Raw genomic sequence first — 22394 nt, forward strand, 5'->3', positions numbered from 1 at the left:
ATTCCGCCGCGTCGGTCTTGGAGCGTGCTTTTGGGGACATTGTATATGCCTGCAGCGCGTCGTTCGCTTGGAATTTGATTTCGTCGGATAGCTAGGAGAGCTAAGGCTAGCCTGCCTTCTTTTTGGATTGATTGCGCGTTGTGTTGTCGACGCATATTGGTTGTTGGTTGACGCGTCGCGTTTTCGTGATGAGGTGGCCGACTCGCTTGTGTGGCCGACTCGCTTGTGAAGTACGTTAGAGCTTTTTTAGAAAGCTCTTCTTTTAAAGCTAGGCGTTGGAATTTAGTAAAAAAAACGCTAAATTCTTTATTATTCTAGCGGAGGTGGAATAGTTTAGTACAGAAGTTATAGACTTAGTTAGGGTCTTTATATACTTATTCTAAAAGTTCTAGAATAGCTTTAAAATCGGGTAGTTAATAGTTTCCTTTTATAATATATAGCAGAACTTAGGCGTATAGGTTTCTACTTAGATAACTATTTATATAAAATATTCGGCTTTAGAGGTTAGGAAAGCGGTTTTAGTTAATAGTTATTTTCTTATAGATTTAAAAAAGGAAGCGGCGGAGGTTTTTTTAGTTACCTGTAAACTTATTAAGGTTAGGTTATTTCTTAGAAAGCTAGGTAGAAGTAGTAGATATATTAGAAGTAGATAAAGGCGTTTATACTATATTAGCTATATTTTCTTTAGTTAGTACTTATAGTATTAGAGTTTACAGAGCGGTATAGATAGTAGGTATAGCTATATTAATTACTCTCTATTTCTTAGTAAGGGCTAAAGCTAGTTTATCTATAAGCTTCTTTATCTTTTTCTTTTAGTATTTACGGATAGCTTATAATTATACCTTTAGTTAGTCGCTCTATTATTTATATTCCTTAATTTCCAATTCTAGGGCTTATATATAGAGTGCGGCTTAGTGGTTTTTAGTAAGGCTTTTCTAGGCGGTATTAATATATTTATATATTTGGCGGCAGTACTTATACTATTTGTATACGTAGTTAGTAATATAGGCGGTAAACGCGGATTTACTATTTAGCAGAACTAAAAGGAAAAAGTAGGATATTAGGTTAGTAGTACAGGTAGATAGCTAGGTAGGTAAAAAGCTATATAATATTACAGTTTTAGGCGGTAGAATTACCCTAGCTAGCTTAGGCAGGTAGGTAAAAGTAATAACTAAATTTACTACGTGTTCTATAATATATAGCAGGCAAGTAGGTTAAATAATAAAATATAGCTTAAGGAGCTATAAAAAGGCAGGGCGGCGGTTAGCAGGTATACTTCTACTAAGGCTTATATAGGCCCTTATAATAAGGCCTCTTACCGGGTCCTAATATTACGTGTTACGCTGTATAGTAAGCTTTACCGTTTAAGCTGTAATAAATAAGCTTTAAGAAATATACTATATAAATAATAGCCTACTATCCTGCGCCTTTTATATATATAGTATATTAAAAAGAATATTAATACTAAGCTAGCTAAGGTATATAAGAATAAACTAATATTTCCTATAGGCTATACTAATATACTAATAGAGAATAACACGGAAAAATAGAAGAAAGTAAAGGAAAAAAAGTAGTAAAAGAAAAAGAATAAATTCCTTATTTATTAAACCGCCGTGCAGAAGCTAGAGCTTTTTAACTAATTTAATAAAACCTAGAAAAAGCTTCTTAATAACTATAATAAAAGGCCTAGCCTTATAAAGTATATAGAAAAAAAGTAGTAGCTATAATATATTCTATAAGTAAGCCGTTTACCTAAGTAAGCCGTCTACTTTATTATAAAAACCTGCCTTAAACGTTAATTACTCTATAACGCTAATAGATATTAACTATATACAACTTATAGCCTAATCTGCAGCAACCTTTGCATCGTTTTTACACGTACGAATATTATGCCCTAACTCGCCGCAGCGCCTATAGCGCCGCACGATTCTATTAAAGCCTGCTCTACCTTACTACTTTTTACTTTAAGCGTTTTTTTAAGCCGTTAAGCAGCTATTTAAAAGCCTGCTTCTATTATTAGAGTTCCTTTTCTTTAAATACGCTTTTTTTTGCGCGCCTTGCGCTTTATAGCGGCTTTATTTACCTTTTAAAGGCTGGTAACAGTATCGCGCAGCAGCGCAGCTTAATATATTATACTTTTAGCACCTTTAGAAAGGCTATTAAGCGAGTTAAAAATAGCTATAGGCGAGCTATTTTAATATATTTAAATACGCTTATAAATTAAAGCTAATTAAGAGCCTAGCTTAAAAGCGTTACTTAGTATTTTTAATTCCTATAAAGCCTCTATAGCGGCAGGCGGAGGTAATAGTATATAGAGCCTAATATTAAGCTTTAATAGCACTACTTCTAAATTAAGTAGTATAAGGCCTGCGCCTTAAAAGCCTATATAAATATTACTCTTTATAATTAAACTATAGAAAGCTGCTTTAAATACTAGCAGGAACTTTAGCTTAGTAATATAGTTAATATAGTAGCATACTAAGTTCTTAATTTAGCGCCTATACGCCTTTTTTATTAGCGTAAAGCAGCTAATATTAAGCGGCTATAGCAGGTGCAATAAATACGCTAGTATATAGAAAGTAATAATATTATTCTTCTTATAAATCTATTAGAATTCGAGCGAGATATAGCTTTTATAGCTATTAATAATTAGCAGCCGGTGTATACCTATTATGCAATCTTTTATATACGCATTAAAATAGTATAGCTAGGTAATACTAAGCTTATTTATTGTCTAGCTATTATCGCTTACTGCTATAACCTAATTTAGTAGTATATTATTACTTTTATACTATATAGAAAGGTAGTATATACCTGCAAAGATAATAAATAGTAGAATAGCCTATCTATAGGTATTAATACCTTAGATTATTATTATCTATTCGCGATTGCCTAGCTGTATAGATTTTAGATAATTACGGCGCTTAGAGCCTGTTATAACTACACCTATTAAAATAACACCTATTTAGAAGCCGGCTTTATTAAAGTTATATATATTTTTATCTAGAATACTATACTTTGCTTTTATATTACGTATAAGCTTAAACTAATTACTAATAGCTTTTAGATCCTTATATAAAGCTTTTTAACAGTTATACTTTTAATTAAATTATATTTTAAGCTTAGGTGTTTACTTAATAAAGTTCTCTAGCCAGTTCTTGCCAACTTAGCCGGCGGCGCGCTTAGCAAGCAATTTATTGGCCATCTTTCGTATAGTGTATAAGCTAGGCGGAAATCCTTATAAATCCAGGTCGAGTATATATTAAGTAATAACTAATTCCTCTAGCTTTGAAAGCTTCTTCGAATTAGGCTTAGAATCGCGTCGTGGGGTTATTCCAGCGCGTTGATTTCGAAGTGTGCTTCTAGGGACGTTATATATTGTAATAGCGCGCCGTTCGCTTATAAATTGCTGCCGATTAATTGCTGCGATAGCTATGTATATTCGACCTTTATTTTGTATTAATTGCACGTTGTATTATCGACGTATAGTAGTTGGAAGTTAACGCGTCGCGTTTTCGTAATAAAGTAGACGGCTCGCTTAGGTGGACGGCTCGCTTATAGAATACGTTATAGGTAGTTCTAGGTAACTTACTATACTTAAACAGCTTAATATTTTAGAACTATATAAGTGTCTACTTATATCCTATTTCTTAATTAATTTTTAAGCTTTTTTTTTACCCTTTTTAGCGCTGCTTTTTCTATATATTAATAAGCCCTATATTATTACGGCTTAAATAGTAAAGCTTGCTATATAGCGTAATACGTAATATTAGAACCCGGCGAGAGGCCTTATTATAAGGGCCTATACGAGCCTTAGTAGAAGTATACCTACTAACTACCGCCCTGCCTTTTTATAGCTTCTTAAACTATATCTTATTATTTAACCTGCCTGCCTGCCGTGTATTATAGAACACGTAGTAAATTTAGTTATTACTTTTACCTACCTGCCCGAGCTAGCTAGGGTAATCCTGCCGCCTAAAACTGTAATATTATATAGCTTTTTACCTACCTAGCTATTTACCTGCACCGCCGACCTAATATTCTATTTTTTTTCTTTAGTTCTGCCGGATAGCAAATCCGCGTTCGCCGCCTATATTACTAACTATATATATAAATAGTATAAGTACTGCCGCCAAATATATAAATATATTAATACCGCCTAGAAAAGCCTTATTAAAAACTACTAAGCCGCACTCTATATATAAGCCCTGGAATTAGAAATTAAGAAATATAAATAATAGAGCAACTAACTAAAGGTATAATTATAAGCTGTCCGTAAATACTAGAAAAAAGAGATAAAAAAGCTTATAAATAAACTAGCTTTAGCCCTTGCTAAAAAATAGAGAGTAATTAATATAGCTATACCTACTATCTATACTGCCTTATAAACCCCGATACTATAAGTACTAACTAAAGGAAATATAGCTAATATAGTATAAACGCCTCCGTTTACTTCTAATATATCTACTACTCCTGCCCGGCTTTCTAAAAAATAACCTAACTTTAATAAGTTTACAGGTAACTAAAAAACCTCCGCTGCTTTCTTTCTTAAATCTATAAGAAAATAACTATTAACTAAAACCGCTTTTCTAACCTCTAAAGCTAAATATTTTATATAAATAGTTATCTAAGTAGAAACCTATACGCCTAAGTCCTGCCGTATATTATAAAAGGAAACTATTAACTACCCGATTTTAAAGCTATTCTAGAACTCTTAAAATAAGTATATAGAAACCCTAACTAAGTCCGCAACTCCTATACTAAACTGTTCCGCCTCCGCTAGAATAATAAAGAATTTAGCGTTTTTCTTACTAAATTCTAATATCTAGCTTTAGAAGAAGAGCTCTTTAAAAAAGCTTTACTAACCCTTTTAAAAGAAGCTGTTAACCGTAAACTAAAGGAAATACTACTCTACTATAAACCTTCTAGCAGAAAGTACTATATATTTATAAAGTTTCTTTAAAACCTAGATAACCGCTATAAATAATATAAAGTGTCTATTACTATAACCCTAAAAATATATACTAATATAAATTAAACCTGTTAGAAAACACCCGTTTCTATAGAAATATAAACTGCTATACCCTAGTTATTACTAAAAGCGTCCGGCGCTATAAAAATTACAGAAGTCTCCGGAGACCTAATAGATTTTTTAAAAGGTTGCTTAACTTAATATAAAAAAAAAGGAATATTACTGTTACAGATCTAAAAAATACTTTATTTATAACTGCCTTTAGCCTAATAAACGCTCTATCCGCTCCCGCTCTATTTATAAAAACGCGTTCTTCTAGAGCTTTTTACCGCCCTTTACTAAATATAGAACCCGGATACTGCTAAAACCTACTTTTCCCCCGTTTTCTACTTTAATAAAAGGATTAAGCCTAATATAGGTTGCAGCTAGGCTTATATACTATATACTATATAAGTATCCGCTGCTGCTATCTAAGAAATAACTATTAAAAAGAAATAGGTTATAAAAGCTAACTTATTAATTATACCTATATATTTAGAATACTAGGGCTAAAGTATTCTAGCGTATAGTATAATTAATAGTAGCTATAAAGGAAAAGCGCTAGTTAATAAAAACTAGGTAAAGTATTACTATATCCTAATAATTCCGCTTAAGTACCTTTTTTACCTAGAACTAGCCGATAAAGGCAATTCTAAAGCGGGTAAAGTAACCTATACTATTTAGGTTTAATTACGGATAAATAAATATTTAGAGACCGTTTAAATAGGGGTAACTAAACTAAGTTATTACCTAATTATTCTAGAAATTCTATAGCTACGCCTGTATAATCCTATACCGGACTAGTCCTATAATATACTATAGTTTATAAGCTAGTACTATTATAAATACTATAATATACTGTAAAAAACAACGCATATATAAGGAATTGCTAATATTCTAAAAAAGAACTGCCTAGAGTACCTACCGCCTACACTAAAAAACCTAAAAAGGAAGAATATAGCACCCGTTTCCTTATACGTATATAGCGCCTACCTATAAAGAGAATATAAACTTTTTTCTATATTACTAAATAATATTAACTATATTCTATTTAAAAAAAAGGGCTTTAACCTAGACCGCCTGCTTAAAGAACTATAAAAGTTTACTAATATTTTTTCGCCTAAAAACGCTAACTGCCTGCTACTGCACCGCCTATATAACTATAAAATTAAGTTAAAGAAAAGAAAAACGCCCTTTTTTAAACCTTTATACCTAATATCCTATAATAAGCTAATAGCTCTAAAAGAATAGGTAGCAGATAATCTAAAGAAAGGATTTATCCGCCCTAGCTCTTCGCCTGCCGCGTTACCTGTATTATTTATAAAAAAGCCTAGAAAAGGCCTCTACTTCTGCGTTAACTACTAAGCGCTAAATACTATAATAGTTAAGGACCGCTACCTACTACTATTAATAAAGAAAACCTTAAGTAACCTAAAAAGAATAAAGTACTTTATAAAAATTAATATTATATCTACCTTTAATAACCTATATATAAAAAGGGTTAAAAATAGCTTACCGCGTTCTAAACCCGACTAGAACTATTTAAAACCTTAGTAATACCGTTTAGGCTTACCGGAGCCCCTGTAATATTCTAACGATTTATAAATAATACTCTATAAAAGCATCTTAATATTTTCTATACTGCCTACCTAGATAATATTCTAATTTATAGCCGGAACTAAACTAAATACCTAGAGTATATCCGCACTATACTAAAACTGCTATAAAAAGCAGAACTCTACGCAAAAATTAAGAAATATAAGTTCTTTACTAAAAAAATAATATTCCTAGGTATTATTATAGGAGCTAACGGCCTGTAAATAGACCTAGAAAAGATTAAAGCCGTAATAGACTAAAAAATACTAACTTACCTAACTAATATATAAGCTTTTATAGGATTTAGAAACTTTTACTGCTAATTTATTAAAAACTTCTTAAAAATTATTACTCTACTAGTATACCTAATAAAAAAAGGCGTTGCCTTTATATAAAATGCTGCCTATTAGAAAGCTTTTACTAAATTAAAAAAAGCCTTTACCTCTGCACCTATTCTAGCACTATTTAACTAGAATAAGCCTATTATTATAGAAATAGATATATCTAATTATATTTTAGCTAGTATTTTATTATAGTATAAAGATAACAGAATCCTGCGCCCTATTATATTCTTCTTAAAGAAGCACTTAGTTATAGAATATAACTATAAAATATATAATAAGGAACTGCTTACTATTATCTAATACTTTAAAAAATAGAGACTAGAGCTTAAGAGCGCTGCCTTACCTATTAAAGTTATTACCGACTACTATAATCTAGAGTACTTTATAATAATAAAACTACTAAACTGCCGCCAAGCCTGCTAGTCTAAATTCCTATTCTATTTTAACTTTAAAATTATATATTAACCCGGAAAACTTAGGGTAAAGCGTAATTCTCTAACTAGAAGGTTAGAGGACCTGCCTAAAAAAGGGGATAAATATCTCTGCTACTAGAGCTAGATAATTCTAAAAAGATTAAACTTTAAGAATAAAATAGAAAAGAAAACTATAAGAAAAGTAACCTTTAAAAATAAAGCTAAAATAATAGCTCTAGCACCTGTAAAAACCTAGTAAAAAGGCTTATTACTAACTCCCCTAGATAATACCCTATAAGATAAATAAAAGACTAAAAAAGATATAGAACTACCCTTTATAATTGCTGTCCTGCTAAAAATAGTATATAAAGAAGACCCTATTCTGCTATTAGTTCTAAAAGCCTTAGAAAAAAAATACTACTGTTATATAAAGCTTATATTAGCTAAATACTAGAAAAAAAAATAGATACCTATACTATTAAAACTACCTATATATACCCGACTATAATAAACTAAAGGTAGAACTTCTACGCATATACTATAGGAACGCTATTACCGGCTACTTTAGAAAATCTAAAATATATAGCCTAATAGCCCGTAGTTACTACTAGCCTAAAATACTACCTTATATAAACTATTAGGTTAGGAACTACTAAATATATAAGAGAACTACTTTATTATAAAAAGCCTACTAGGGTATTCTAAAGCCGCTGCCTATTCCTAAAAAAGCCTAGTATAATATATTAATAGATTTTATTACGTATCTACCGCGTAGCGGAAAGTATAATATAATCCTTATTATAGTAGACCGCCTAACTAAAATAAAACACTTCCTTACCTATAAAGGAACCTGTAATACGGAAAATATTATAAAACTTTTCCTAAAAAATATCTAGAAACTATACAGCCTGCCTACCTCTATTATATCTAACTAAAAGCCCTAGTTTATAGCTAAATTCTAGAAATACCTAACTAGCCGCCTAAAAATTAACTGCCTACTATTAACTATATACTATTCTAAAACTAATAGCTAAACTAAAAAAGCTAATACTGTTCTAGAATAGTATTTACGGGCATATATTTATTATATTCTATTACGCTGGTGTAGCTCCCGTTAGGGTCCATGCAGCTGTTCTATCTAGGCTAGTTTACAAGGAGAAACCGCTTGCTGCCATGCAGCGTTCGGATGAAAACCTCGTCCTCTGCGGTGTATAGCGCTGAGCGCTCTTCTTATTTTGTATAGCTATTGGGGACACGTGGTAGGTCTGTTAAGTCCGCCACGGAATAAGCCATCATGATGCGTCGTCCTAAATCCGTCCGGGTTTGTGGTCGCCCTCCTAGGCGCGGGTTGAGTTGATTCCGGAGTGGTTGGCTGGTTTAGGGTTAGCGTGAGGGCACGCGTGCTGTTGTTTCGCGCGCGTGCCCTTCGTCAAAGCATTGGGTAGAATTGAATGATGGTGATGATAGTGTATGGGAGTTGGTGCCGTGTGGGTTGCAATATATGCGGGGCTGCGGTAAACGGTAGTGTACAGCTGTTGGGTGGGCGCGTGGTGTAGGTGGCGATGGCGCTGTGCGTGCGTGCGTAGTGTGTGTGGTGTGCGTAGTATGCGTGTTATGCGTAGTATGCGTAGTATGCGTAGTATGCGTAGTATGCGTGGTATGCGTAGTATGCGTAGTGTGCGTAGTATGCATAGTTTGTGAAGAATAGGGTGTGGAGGGCCTACGTCTCCGCCTCTGCCATCTCTCTGGCCATCGAGAGGTATGGCAGGAGGTCCGTCCTTTGGAGGAGCCATTGGGCCACGGCCTTTCTTCCTTTCTGGCTTCTGTAGAGCTGTTCGTACGTCCTTGTCCTGGCCTTCTGGAACAGTTCGCCCCTGCCCTCGATGTGCCTTCCGCAGCTCATTACAACGTGTCTTGGGGATTGGAGGCTATGCCCGCAAGGGCATGCCGGCGTTGGGTGGCCGGGCACTCTCATACGGTGGAGGTAGCCGTTGAGCCCTATATGCTCCGTCCGTAGGTTCGTGATAATTGTGCTCTCTACCTTTGTGAGCCCTTTATGTAGCGCCTCTTGTCGTTTGCTCCATTTGGTATTAAGTGCTGGTGTTGGGGGTCCTCGGCGTGGTTCTCTACGATATGCTTCCTATTCCTTCTTCCACTTCTCTTCGTATTCATCCTGGATCATGCCACGTCTTGTGCGCCTATGGGATTCTTCTGATTCGCCTTCGTATCGTGCGGCTAGCCGTGAAGCCTTCGCCGCGAGCTTGCGGAGTTCGTCGCGCCTGCTTGGGCCGTACCGTGGTGTTCCTTTCGGCCTGTATTTGGCACAAACTGTTTCTCTTATGCGGCTGCATTAGGTTTCAATATGCTCTCGAGCTGGCCCCTTGCGTGTGCGGTCCGCATAGGCCACTATAAGTTCCTCCATCTTCAGCCGGAGCGGGGGGCATAATATCTTATGCTCTATCACCCTAATATTTGTTGTCTTATATGCCCCTAAGATAGCATAAAGGCACTGGTTCTATGCTATTTTAAGCTGTTTAATTTTTGTTTTACTAATCTGCTTTTTTATACCCGGTGTAGTGTACCAGGAGTTATATCTATATATAATAGCAGGCCTAATAATCGCCGAGTATATTATACGTGCTTTCCGGAAGCTTATACCCTAGGTTAACGCTATAAGCCTTATAAAGGCCCCTATTTAGGCTATAGCTCTATTTTTTATAGTATTAATATACGGGCCCTATTTAAGTTTAGAGTTTACCTAAACTTCTAGTATTTTTAGGTCTATTATAGGGCCTTTAGTAAAGCCCTATATATTAACTATAGCTTTTATATTAATAAACTTATAGGCTTTTATAAAGTATATTAGGTGGTATTTTTCTAGTATAAAAACTATACTATACTTTTTTACCTACTCTATACACCGGTCGTGCGCCTATTTAATAGCTCTATAGTTCTTTTCTATACTTTTACTATATATAAGAATATTTATATTATTAATAAACCTATACGCTATTATATTACCGCGCTATAGTATTAGTAGTAGTATACTAGCAAAGAAAAGGAAAAGTATTAGTAATAGAGAGAAGCCCTGCAGTATTCCTATAGTAACTGCTATAGGCTCCGCTATATAGTTTCTAATAGTAAGCCTTATAGTGCGGTTCTATAGAAAAAACCTTAAAAATCTAACTATTTACTTTAGTACTTATTAAATCTATAGGTTATATATTATACGTTTATATAACACGCAATTAAACGCCCCTAATATATTTAGGCTAAGAAGTAATACTATAAGCTATTAGTTTCCTTTCTATATAGTATAGATTTATTTAGTAAAAAGCTTAAGTACTATCTATATTAAATATTTTAGTCGTGCCCCTATCTAGCTAGGTAGAAGTATATTTTTTTCCTCTGCAATTTTTAATAGTTGTATAGCTATAATTTATTTAAATAGCTTACCTATTGTTTTTAGCAGGGCGATTAGCCTATAGGCCTTTACTATTATATAGAATACTTTCTAGGGCTTATATAGCACTACTATAATAGAATTTTTAAATAGCTAGGAATAGTATTCTTTATATAGGCACCTTATAAAAAACTAAGCTAGTATAGGCGCTAGTTATATTTCGCACTTTTTAAGAAACCTATTAGTAATCCTTATAATACCTAGGGCTTTATCTAGGGCAGTTTTTATTAGCGCTAAAAGGATATTCTTAATTATAATATCTAGCGCAGTATTATATAGTTCCGGGTATTAGAACCCTTTTAGATTAAATAAGTCTATAATAACTAGAAGCGGGAAAAACTGCTCTACTAGTATATATACTTTTATTTTATTATCTATATATAGAGTAGGGTCTTTAGGTCTTAAAAAAAGGGGGAATTAAAAAAAAGGTCTTAATTCCTTACTAACTATATAGCCCTATTTAGCCAGCTTTTATATACTTTTCGGGTTTTTTATTACTTTTTCTACTATACAGCGCTACGCCTTAGTACTTTTTTTCTATATAGTTTTTTTCTTACAGTTATACTAAACCCGGTATAATATCTAGTCCTTTATAGAGCGCAATAAGCGCTATATTTTATACGCCCGTTTAGTTTTATACACTTTTTCTAAGTATTCTTCTAACTATACCGGCGATGCCTATTTTAATAGCCTTATAATAGGTACTATAGCAGTAATTATAGCCTGTATATATTTATAAAAAAGGCGTGTAAATTTGTTAAGGTCCTTCTCCGTGTTTTAAAAATTATTCTAGTTATCTAGCTTATCTAGTTAGGTTTAGAGGTGCTCCTACACTTTTTTCTAGTCGGCGTTTTTCTATAGTTAATATTATAGCTATTCTATTGCGCTTAGTAGAGTAATATTAAACTCTATATATATAAAACAATAATCTAAATTACAGTTCTATTTCTTACGCGCTGTGCAGGATATAGTTTATTCTATTAGCTATTTTATTATAAATATAAGATTAATTATAGACTATAATATTTCTTTTACCTATATTTTTATACTTTCCTCTATAGCTAGGTCTATTCCTGCTTCTATTATAATACGGATAAGCTCCTTTACCTGCTCCTCCGTATTTATTACTTATATTCCTTTCTAGAATAGGTAATATAGGTTTATATCGCCTATAAAAAAGTGCTCCGCGTTATTATTTAGTAGTAGGGGTAGTACGGCTATAATTCCGTTTAGTTTCGGGTTATAAATATTGTAAATTTAGATATCCTTTTCTTTAGCTTAGAGAAAAAGGGTAATAAGGTATAGTAAGCGGTGCTCTACTAACTACTAGTTAGTATTAAGGTTTTTATTAATATATATATATATTTTTATATATAGGCTTCTTTTATATAGAAAGTAATAGGATTTTATATAGAGTATTATATACTTTTATTACTATATATTTTTCTATAGTTCTTATATTGCTAGCACCAGCAGTTAAGGCTAGGCTTCTTCCGCTTTTTCTAGGAACTTTTTCTAGATTTCACGGCTTTTATTAACGTTATACTATATAATAGTAAGTATACTAGGTTATTCTAGTATTATATAATATCTATAGTATCTGCAGCGTTTACTGCACCTATTTTAGCGCTTAGTTACTAGCTTATATTATTTTTCTATAAAAACAGTACTTAGGTAATAGTTTTAAATTATAAAAGTCTATTTATATCTCTATATATTATCGATTAAGTTAATTAGGTTAGGGGCTATAAGGATAGCAATATAAAGCGGAAGTTATACAGTACCTAAAAAGGTGTTAGGTAGGGAGATTACTGTATTAAACGGGCAGTCTATATTATTCTATTAATTTTCGGCTGGCTTAGGTCCTTATTAGGATATTCGAATATTTTCAGCCGTCCTACTTTTCTTAGTGCTGCTGGCGTTAGCCCTAGTTCCGTGCTGCCTTTGCATGCGTTATTATTAGCAGCTCTTTTCTTCCTAGGCTAAGTTAAGGTTATACACGCCCCCAGCGGGGCCTAGGGCGTGTACGAGCTCGGCCCCTTATTAGTGTTATATCGGTGTAGCGTTACCTACCTTTTTAATATAGCCTGTAGCTGGGCCCCTTTTTTTATACTATATTCGGCACTATATACTAAGTAGTTTCTTTTATAGTTAGCGCACTTCTTAGTGCCTATTATTATATATTATTTTATATTATATTCTCCTGCGTATACTGCGTATTAAATATCCTTTTTATAGTATTTTATAATATACCTATAGCCCTGGTATCTAAAGCACTATATAGCTATAAAGCCTGCTTTATATTTTACAGCCGTTAGCAGTTGCCCGCTTATTGTAAATCCCTTTATAATAGCTTTATTTGCTATTACTTCTATACGCACGCTAGTAATAATCGAACTAGTATATCGACCTAGGTTCTCCCGCGCGGCCTAGATGCCCTTTTTATTCTTCTATATTATCTTTTTAATAACTAGGCCTAGGTTAATTATTGTATTAGCCCTAATAATATTATTTTTAAAGGTCTAGCTCTTAAGGTCTAAGTTTTTAGGTATTTTATATACCTCTATTAGCACTACAGGCAGCTATATATATACTATTTTACCTAGCACCTGCACCTATTCCCTTTTTTTAAGTAGGGCCTTTTTTATAGCCTTATCCGCAATATATACCTTAACGTCTCTACTCTATAGCTTTTTTATACCGCTAATTTTTATTATATCCGGCGGTCCGGCTGCCTATAGCTTTTAGGTAATAGTTGTATTTATATCTGCTATTATTATAGCTTGCTTATTATTATCCTTAATATAGATAGTAATTTTATAGACGTTTATAGGCTGCCCTATATATTACCTATTTCCTGCAGCCTTCCTATATTATATAGCTATACTAAACAGTATAGCTAATAGTATTATACCTGCTGCTGCTACTGCTGCTATAGTATACGTTTTCCCGTACGTTAATAATATATATACCTTTTTTTTCGTGTCCTCTATTATCTTTATTAGCTTTTTCTATAGCGTTTGCTATAGGTTATCCGCGGTATCCGAGAGGCCGAATAAAATATATCCTGTAAAGTTGTAGAGGGTTTAGGCGATCGCGTTTATTTTAAGAAATTAGATTAGCTTATTTTGCAGGAGGTCTTATATACTATATACTTTATTAATAAGGTTTTAGACGTTTTAGTAGACGTTTTTAATAGGCTTCGGGTTTTAATATTAGTTTTAGCGTTGTTGTTATTAATACTATTGCTAGGGCAGCTGCGTATTAGAAGTTATAATCCGCGGTGTACCTACTATAATACTACTAGTACTACTTATAGGGCTTTAGGGCTGCGTATAATTATTTATAGGGCCTTAGGTAGCCCCTAGAGGCTCTCTTTAGGTCGTATTTTTAAAATACTATAGAGTTGATTATATTATAGTATTACGGGTATATATATTCTATTTATAGGATAACTAGGCTAAATAGCTACCTTTAGCTAAACTATTAATTAATACTATAAATTTTAAAAGCACCTATATCTCCCCCTTTTTTTTTTATAAACTATAGCTTCTACCTATATTTAGGTTTTAAGCCGGTTAAACTATTAACCCGCCCGCCTGCTAGAAATACTAAGCGCTTTACTAAGTATATAGAAAAGATTCTAGAATATCTAAAGTCTAAACTTACTGCCTTTTATACCTAATATAAAGATAATATAAACTATAACTATTGCCCTGCTTATAACTATTAAGTTAATAACTTAGTATAGTTAAATACTAAAAATATTAAAACCCTCCGCCTCTAGAAAAAGCTAGATTAGAAGAATTTTAGACTATTCTGCGTAGAGAAGGTTATTAGCCCTTATATATACCGCCTAACCTTACTAGAAAGTATACGCAACTATAATATCTTTTATATTAGTTTACTAAAACCTGCTGTAAATAATCCGCTGCCCGGCTAGTATTAAAAACCACTGCTGCTAGTTAAAGTTAAAGGCTTAGAAAAGTAGGAAGTTAAGGAAGTTATTAACTTTTAATAGGAGCGTTGCGGTTATAGCCGCCCTAGCCTAAAGTATACGGTGAAGTAGACCGGATATAATAAAGTTATAGAAAAGCCCGCTAACTATCTAGAATATACTAAGGAAGCTATCCGGTTATTCTATCGCTATTACCCTAAAAAGCCCGGTTTTTAGGCTTTAATAGAGTTTAGCCGTAAAAAAGGAAGTACTATTATAGCTTAAATAGTAAGGCTTACTGCACAGCGTAATATATAATATTAGAACCCGGCAAGAGGCCTTATTATAAGGGCTTATGCGAGCCTTAGCAGGAGTATACCTGCCGACCGCCGCCCTGCCTTCTTATAGCTCCTTAAGCTACGTTTTATTATTTAACCCGCCTGCCTACCGTGTATTATAGAACACGTAGTAAATTTAGTTATTACTTCTACCTACCTGCCTGAGCTAGCTAGGGTAATCCTGCCGCCCGAAACCGTAATAAGTAAAGCATTTTAGAATAATACTTAGTTAGCAGATATTTCTACTTTTATAGTTAAAAGAACTTAGCTAAAAGCTTACGCGCCGCCTTAGCTATAGCCTTTTCCTTTTTTTTTAAGATAACAGACGTTATAATCCAGCTTTAATACTAATAAATTAGAAAAATCTATAGAATAGAATAGGGTACCTATAAATAGAAGCGCTAATACTAAAGATATTATATATACTACTAACCTTTATATATTTTCTATACTAAGTATTACCCTTAAAAACCTTATAAAGCAGGCTATTAGTAAAATAATAGGAATAGAATAGCATTTTAGTTCTAAGCTTTATAGAGTAATTAGATAGAAGGTTATATTATAGGAACTTCTTAGATTTCGGAACCTTAGGTATAGTAAAAAAAGAAATAGAAGAGTATAATAACGGCTTAGCAGATAGGGTATTACTAGCTATTTATCTAAAACCCTACTATAGAAATACTTTCGGGCTAAAAGCCTTAGAAAAGGAAGTAAGTATTATAACCTGTAATATAAATCACTTAAGCATAAAGGTATTTATAGAAATAAGTAAGTAGATAAAACTAATTATATAAAACTAAGTTATAGAACTATAAAGGTTATATATAGAATATATTAGTATTCTAGATTCCCCTATAAACTGCCGGTAAATAGGAATAATATAAAAATAAAAATTACGGGATAAAAGATCTATATAATAGATTAGTAGGATTAAAAGAATTAAAAAGTAATTTCTAGAAGTAAGGTTGCGGATACAGGAGCTAAAGAATTAGTAACCGAGTGCGATAATCTAGACTAAGCTATAGATTTTTTAGAATAGAGCTTTTATATATAAAAACGCTTTTTTATATAAATAGAAACCTTATATTTAACTTAAGACTTTAATACTACCTATTAGAAGTAATAACCCTATTTTATACCTAAGATTAATTTTACTTTACCTTTTAAAAACTATTACACCCTAATAATAACTTAACCTATACCCTGCCTTAGTATATAATACTTAGAAGGTATAAAAGAAATAACCTATTATACTAGGCCTCTAGGTAAAAATATATCTATACTTAATACCTAGAAATATAACTAGAAATAGCTAAATAAACCTAGAAAAGGCTAAAAAAAATTAAACTAACTAGCTAAACCTCTAGCTAGTAAAGAAATCTACTAAAATAGCCTAAAAAAAGGTAGAAAAAGCTAGAAAAAGCTAAAAAAAGCTAAAAAAAAGCCGGACTAGATTAAGAAAACTAAGTTTACTAAAAAGGTGCTAAGGTTACTAAACTTAACTAAACTACTACTTACTACTATAAAAGCGGCCTAAATAATTTTAAAATAAGTATTAATATTTATAGTAAACGCTGCTATTTCTATATAGGTTACTAGGGCCTTACTAAGGTTTAAAAGCTTAGGATTATTATATTAGAAATATCTAGCAGAAGAACTAAATATTAACTTATTATTCTAGTACTATAAATACCTAAGTTAGCTAAAATAACCTAGAATAGGTTAAAAAGGCTTTATACTTTCTAAGAGCGCAGTATCTAGACTCTATTACAGGTAGTAATACTTTTATAAACGTGCTTAGCAGTAACTATACTAGTATTAACCTACTTATTTTTACTAGAATAGAAAAGAGTAAAAAAGTTCCCTATAAACCTACTAGGTTAGCTTTTATTTTAGAGTTAGCTAAAATAGTATAGAAAAACTTAAAAAAGCCTATAAACTTTATAACTAGGCTAAAGGTACCTAAAATATTATCTAGCTAGTTTTAGGTAAGTATATTATTTATAAATACCTTAGTTCTATTATTACTAAATAAGGACTTAGAAACCTACTTAACCTTTTTTTTATAGTTTTTAAAAGCCTTATATTTAAAGTTAGCTAGAACTATTTAGAAAAAAATATTTTTAACTTACCTATATATAATTAATATACTACTAATAGCTAGTATAGTAATATAGGTTAGGCTTTCTATTAACTTCCTTAATAAGTAGGAAGTTACTATAATAAAAGACTAGGGGGAAGGTATAAAAGGTTAGGATTTTTCCGGCCTAGAGCTATACTATTTATTCCTTTAGATATAGAATATAGGTAAAGTAGACTAGTATAGCCGCCTTTACTACACGCGCCTAAACTTTATTTATATTTTTTATAATTTTAGCTATTATAAACTAAACTAGTATAAAAAAGGCTAAAATAAAAGAAATTAATTTAGTTAAGGCAGCTTACGCGCAGGTTAAAAAAGAAAAAGCGCTAATAGAGGGAGTACGGAGCAGCCTAGAATAGTTTAGAAAGGGGAGATAACTTAAAAAAAAAAAAAAGGTGTAACGTATTCTATAAGCGAGCCGTCTACCTAAGCAAGCTGTCCACTTTATTATAAAAACGCGACGCGTTAACTTCCAACCACTATACGTCGATAATATAACGTGCAATTAATACAAAATAAAGGTCGAATATATATAGCTATCGCAGCAATTAATTAGCAGCAATTTAAAAGCGAACGGCGCGCTATTATAATATATAACGTACCTAGAAGCACACTTTAAGATCGGCGCGCTGGAACAACCCTATAACGCGATTCTAAGCCTAATTTAAAGAAGCTTTCCAAGCTAGAGGAATTAGTTGTTGTTTAATATATACTTAACCTAGATTCGCGAGGATTTCCGCCCAACCTGTATGCTGTACGAGAGATGGCCAATAAATTACTCGCCGAGCGCGCCGCCGGCCATGTTGGTAAGAACTGGCTAGAGAACTTTATTAAGCGAACACCTAAGCTTAAAACACAATTTAATTAAAAGTACAATTATTAGAGAGCTTTATATAAGGATCTAAAGGTAATTAGTAATTAGTTTAAGCTTAACGTATTCCACCACCGAGCCGGCCAAACCACCGAGCCGGCCACTTTTCCTTGGCACAACCAACACTACATTCACACAGCAATGCATTAACAACGCAGCGATTATCTATCTTAGCAAGAAGGCAGTATTAATCTCGCGCTTTAAGCCTTTACCTCTGGTTAATTTAGGACCATACGACGCGCTGCAGCAGCCTTTAACGTACGATATCAGCGGCTCTCTAATCGGCTCCACGGAATCACGTTTCGACCTTAATCACGACCAAACTGCCTAAAGCTTACTGCGACCGAAAAGCATACAATTATACAATATATCCTTAACCTAGACTTGCGAGGATTTGCGCCCCGGTTGTGTAAGGTGGCAGATATAGCAGATAAAGTACTGGCTGCGCGTGGTGGGACACTAGTGGGCAAGAACTAGACTTAACAGTTTATATCTTATATAAAGGAGCTTAAAATAGCTTTTAATTAGGCAAAGGACTGCTAGAGGATACTCTAGGAAGACCTAAAGGTTATTAATATATAGTTTACTCTTATATAAGAGACTATAGCTAAGTATAGCATCCACCTAGATAATATTTATAACTTTAATAAAACTAGCTTTTAAATAGGTATAATTAGTATAATAAAGGTTATTACAGGTTTAGAGAGACGTATAAGGCCCAATCTTATTTAACTAGGCAACCGAGAGTGGGTTACAGTTATCCAGAGCATCTGCGCTGCTAGATATATAACCCTACTATTTATTATCTATAAAGAACGCGTTTATATCTCTATATAGTATAAGGAAGTAGAAATACTATATAATTAGAAGCTCTCTATCTCTAAAAACGGCTAGACTAATAATAAGCTTAGTTTTAAGTAGTTAAAGCACTTTAATATATATATAAAGGCGCGTTAGGTGGAGTTATATAGGTTGCTGATTTTGGACGGCTATAAGAGCCACCTTAACTAAGATTTTAAGGATTATTATATTAAACAATAAATCCTTACCCTCTATATACCTGCGTATTTATCGCATATACTTTAGCTACTTAATATAGTATACTTCTTACTATTAAAGCTAAAGTACTTTTAACGCATATAAGACTTAGCACGCCAACGCGTCTACTATATTAATAAAAAAGGCTTCCTACTAGCCTTTAAAAACGCGTTTTTTAATATATTTACGTATAAGAACTGTAAGAAGGCCTTTAAGGCCTCTGGATTAGTTCCTATTAACGCGCAGGTAGTTCTTAATCGCCTTAATATACGGTTACGGACCCTACTACTAGCACCCCTACTAGAAACACTATAGCAATTAAAAACCCTAAGCAATACGTATAAATTTAGATTATAGTTAAGGCTAGTAAGCAATTCCTTTATACAGTTACTAATAACCGCCTAAAAAGGCTTCTTAAAGCTTATTAAAGGAGCTAAAAAGATACTATACAAAAATATGCTTATTAAAGCCCGGGTTAAAGAGCTTAAAAAGCAACTAGCAGAGATAACCAAGCGTAAAGGTCGTAAAAGAAAGCGAATCCAGACTGGCGGTATAATAGAGTATAGTATAGCAGCGTTATATATAGCTGCTAAAGTGTCTGGAGCATCTAATCCACGGAAAAAGGTGGGTAGTAGAAATAGTGTAAATAGGGCTCTACTAGCTTAACAGCGCTGTAGAAACTATAGAGAGGCTGGGCATAATACGCGTACGTGTAAAAAGGATTAAGAAGCTTCTTCTAAATCTAATTTAAGTGTGTTATACACAAGTTCTATAGCTAGTTGCAAATAAATTAACTGCGCGTATATAGTGTTGGTTATGCTAAGGAAAAGTAGCCGGCTTAGTGGTTTAGCCGGCTTAGTGGTGGAATACGTTATATATAATATAAAAGTAAAGTATAGTATCCTAGATAAAAATATATATAACTTTAATAAAGCTAGCTTCTAAATAGGCGTTATCTTAACTAGCGTAGTTATAACAGGCTCTAAGCGGTGCAATTATCTAAAATTAATACAGCTAGGTAATCGCGAATAGATAATAATAATTTAAGGAGTTAATACCTATAGATAGGCTATCCTACTATTTATTATCTTTTTAGGTAAGTACTACCTTTTTATATAGTATAAGGGTAATAATATACTACTAAACTAGGTTATAGCAGTAAGTAATAATAGCTAGATAATAAATAAGCTTAGTATTACCTAGCTGCAGTATTTTAATAAGTATATAAAGGATTATACTATAGGTATATATTAGCTGCTAATTATTAATAGCTATAAAAGCTACTACTTACTTAAATTTAAAAAGATTTATAAGGAGAATAATATTATTACTTTCTATATACCAGCGTATTTATTACACCTGCTGTAGCCGCTTAATATTAGCTGCTTTGCGCTGTTAAAAAAGGTATACAGGCGCTAAATTAAGGACTTAATATACTACTATATTAACTATATTATAAAGCTAAAGTTTTTGCTAGTATTTAAAGCAGCCTTCTATAACTTAATTATAAAAAGCAATATTTACGCAGGCTTTTAAGGCGCAGGCCTTATACTGCTTAATCTAAAGGCAGTACTTTTAAAGCTTAATATTTAGCTTTATATACTATTGCCTTCTACTATAGTAGAAGCTTAATAGGAATTAAAAATACTAAGTAACGCTTATAAGCTAGGCTCTTAATTAGCTTTAATTTATAATTATATTTAAAGGTATTAAAATAGCTCGCCTATAGTAATTTTTAATACGCTTAGCAGCCTTTCTAAAGGTACTATAATAATAATATATTAAGCCACGCTACTATATAATATAGTTACTAGCCTTTAAAAGGTAAATAAAGCCGCTATAAAGCGTAAGGCGCGTAAAAAGAAGCGGATCTAGAGAAAAAGAACTCTAATAATAGAAGCAGGCTCTTAAATAGCTGCTTAAAGGCTTAATAAGGACGCCTAAAGTAAAAGGTAGTAAGGCAGGGCAAATTCTAGCGGGAGCGCGCGGTGCTATAAACGCTGCAGCGAGCTAGGGCATAATATTTATACGTGCAAAAATAATATAGAGGTTACTATAGATTAAGCTATAAGTTATATATAGTTAATATCTATTAGCGTTATAGAGCAATTAACGTTTAAGGCCGGTTTTTATAATAAAGTAAACGGCTTACTTAGGTAGATAGCTCGCTTATAGAATACGTTATAAGTAGTAGAAAAAAAAGGGCGCTACTAATTATATACCCCCCTATACTAACTATATACTCTTTTTTACTATTTATATACTTTTACCCTACTTTTAGCGCTTTACTACCTTTTAATTAGCTTAGAGTAATATACTAGAGCTCTAAGTATTTACCTATATATTATATAAGGCTGTATAAATTAGAATAGCTATACGCCGATTTATATAGCCTCGCCGATTTATATAGCCTTATATATAAGCTTATATATAAGCTTATATAGTATAAGTATAAGTATAAGTATAGAATAGAAATTCTATTCTAGAAAAACCTATTAAAACCTTACTTTATTACGGCTTTTTTATATTAAGCCTAGCCCCTTTATATTACTACCTGCACCTACTCTATATACTAATCTATATACTTTTTAGCCTTTTTTTTTATAGTTATACTTTATAGGTGCTATAATATTTCTATAGCTTAGCGGCCGGCTTAATAACTTAGCAGTACCTTTTTTAATACTTACTAAACGCTAAAACCCTTTTAAACGTGCTTATAAAGCTGTAATCTATTATAGAATATTTATATAGTTATTCTTTTATTCTACCTAAAGTTAAGGCTAAGTACTGTTTTACCTTTAAGCTCCTGCTTTTTTCCGCAGTACTTTATCCTTTATACTAGGCGGCCGGCCGCGCTTTTTAGCTATAGGTATAGCTATTAGTAGAGAGGTATTCTACGTAATAGAAATAGCCGGATTTAGCTATAAAAAAGCGGGCAGGTGTTATAAAGCTATACCTTATTATCCGTTTTATTTACCTTTATATTAAGCTATACCTATAGCAACCTTAAATTATAATAGCTTTTTCTATATATTATTATATATATAGTAGCCTCTTTTTTTACTAAAAAGGCGGCCTTACTAATTATTATTATTAAATTCTATTACGCTGGTGTAGCTCCCGTTAGGGTCCATGCAGCTGTTCTATCTAGGCTAGTTTACAAGGAGAAACCGTTTGCTGCCATGCAGCGTTCGGATGAAAACCCCGTCCTCTGCGGTGTATAGCGCTGAGCGCTCTTCT

General features: G+C 32.7%; 1 protein-coding gene across 1 annotated transcript; it reads left to right on the forward strand.

Annotated features, from left to right (window-relative positions):
- Positions 1–19259: 19259 nt before the first annotated feature.
- Positions 19260–19436, forward strand: BDZ99DRAFT_359317 (uncharacterized protein; the record flags this gene model as incomplete). Its single annotated transcript, XM_033714658.1, has 1 exon — positions 19260–19436. A coding segment is annotated over one exon (177 nt), but the record flags the coding sequence as incomplete, so codon positions are not given.
- Positions 19437–22394: the final 2958 nt, after the last annotated feature.

Source organism: Mytilinidion resinicola (assembly GCF_010093595.1).
Source record: "Mytilinidion resinicola strain CBS 304.34 unplaced genomic scaffold BDZ99scaffold_17, whole genome shotgun sequence".
NCBI classification, from domain to species: domain Eukaryota; kingdom Fungi; phylum Ascomycota; class Dothideomycetes; order Mytilinidiales; family Mytilinidiaceae; genus Mytilinidion; species Mytilinidion resinicola.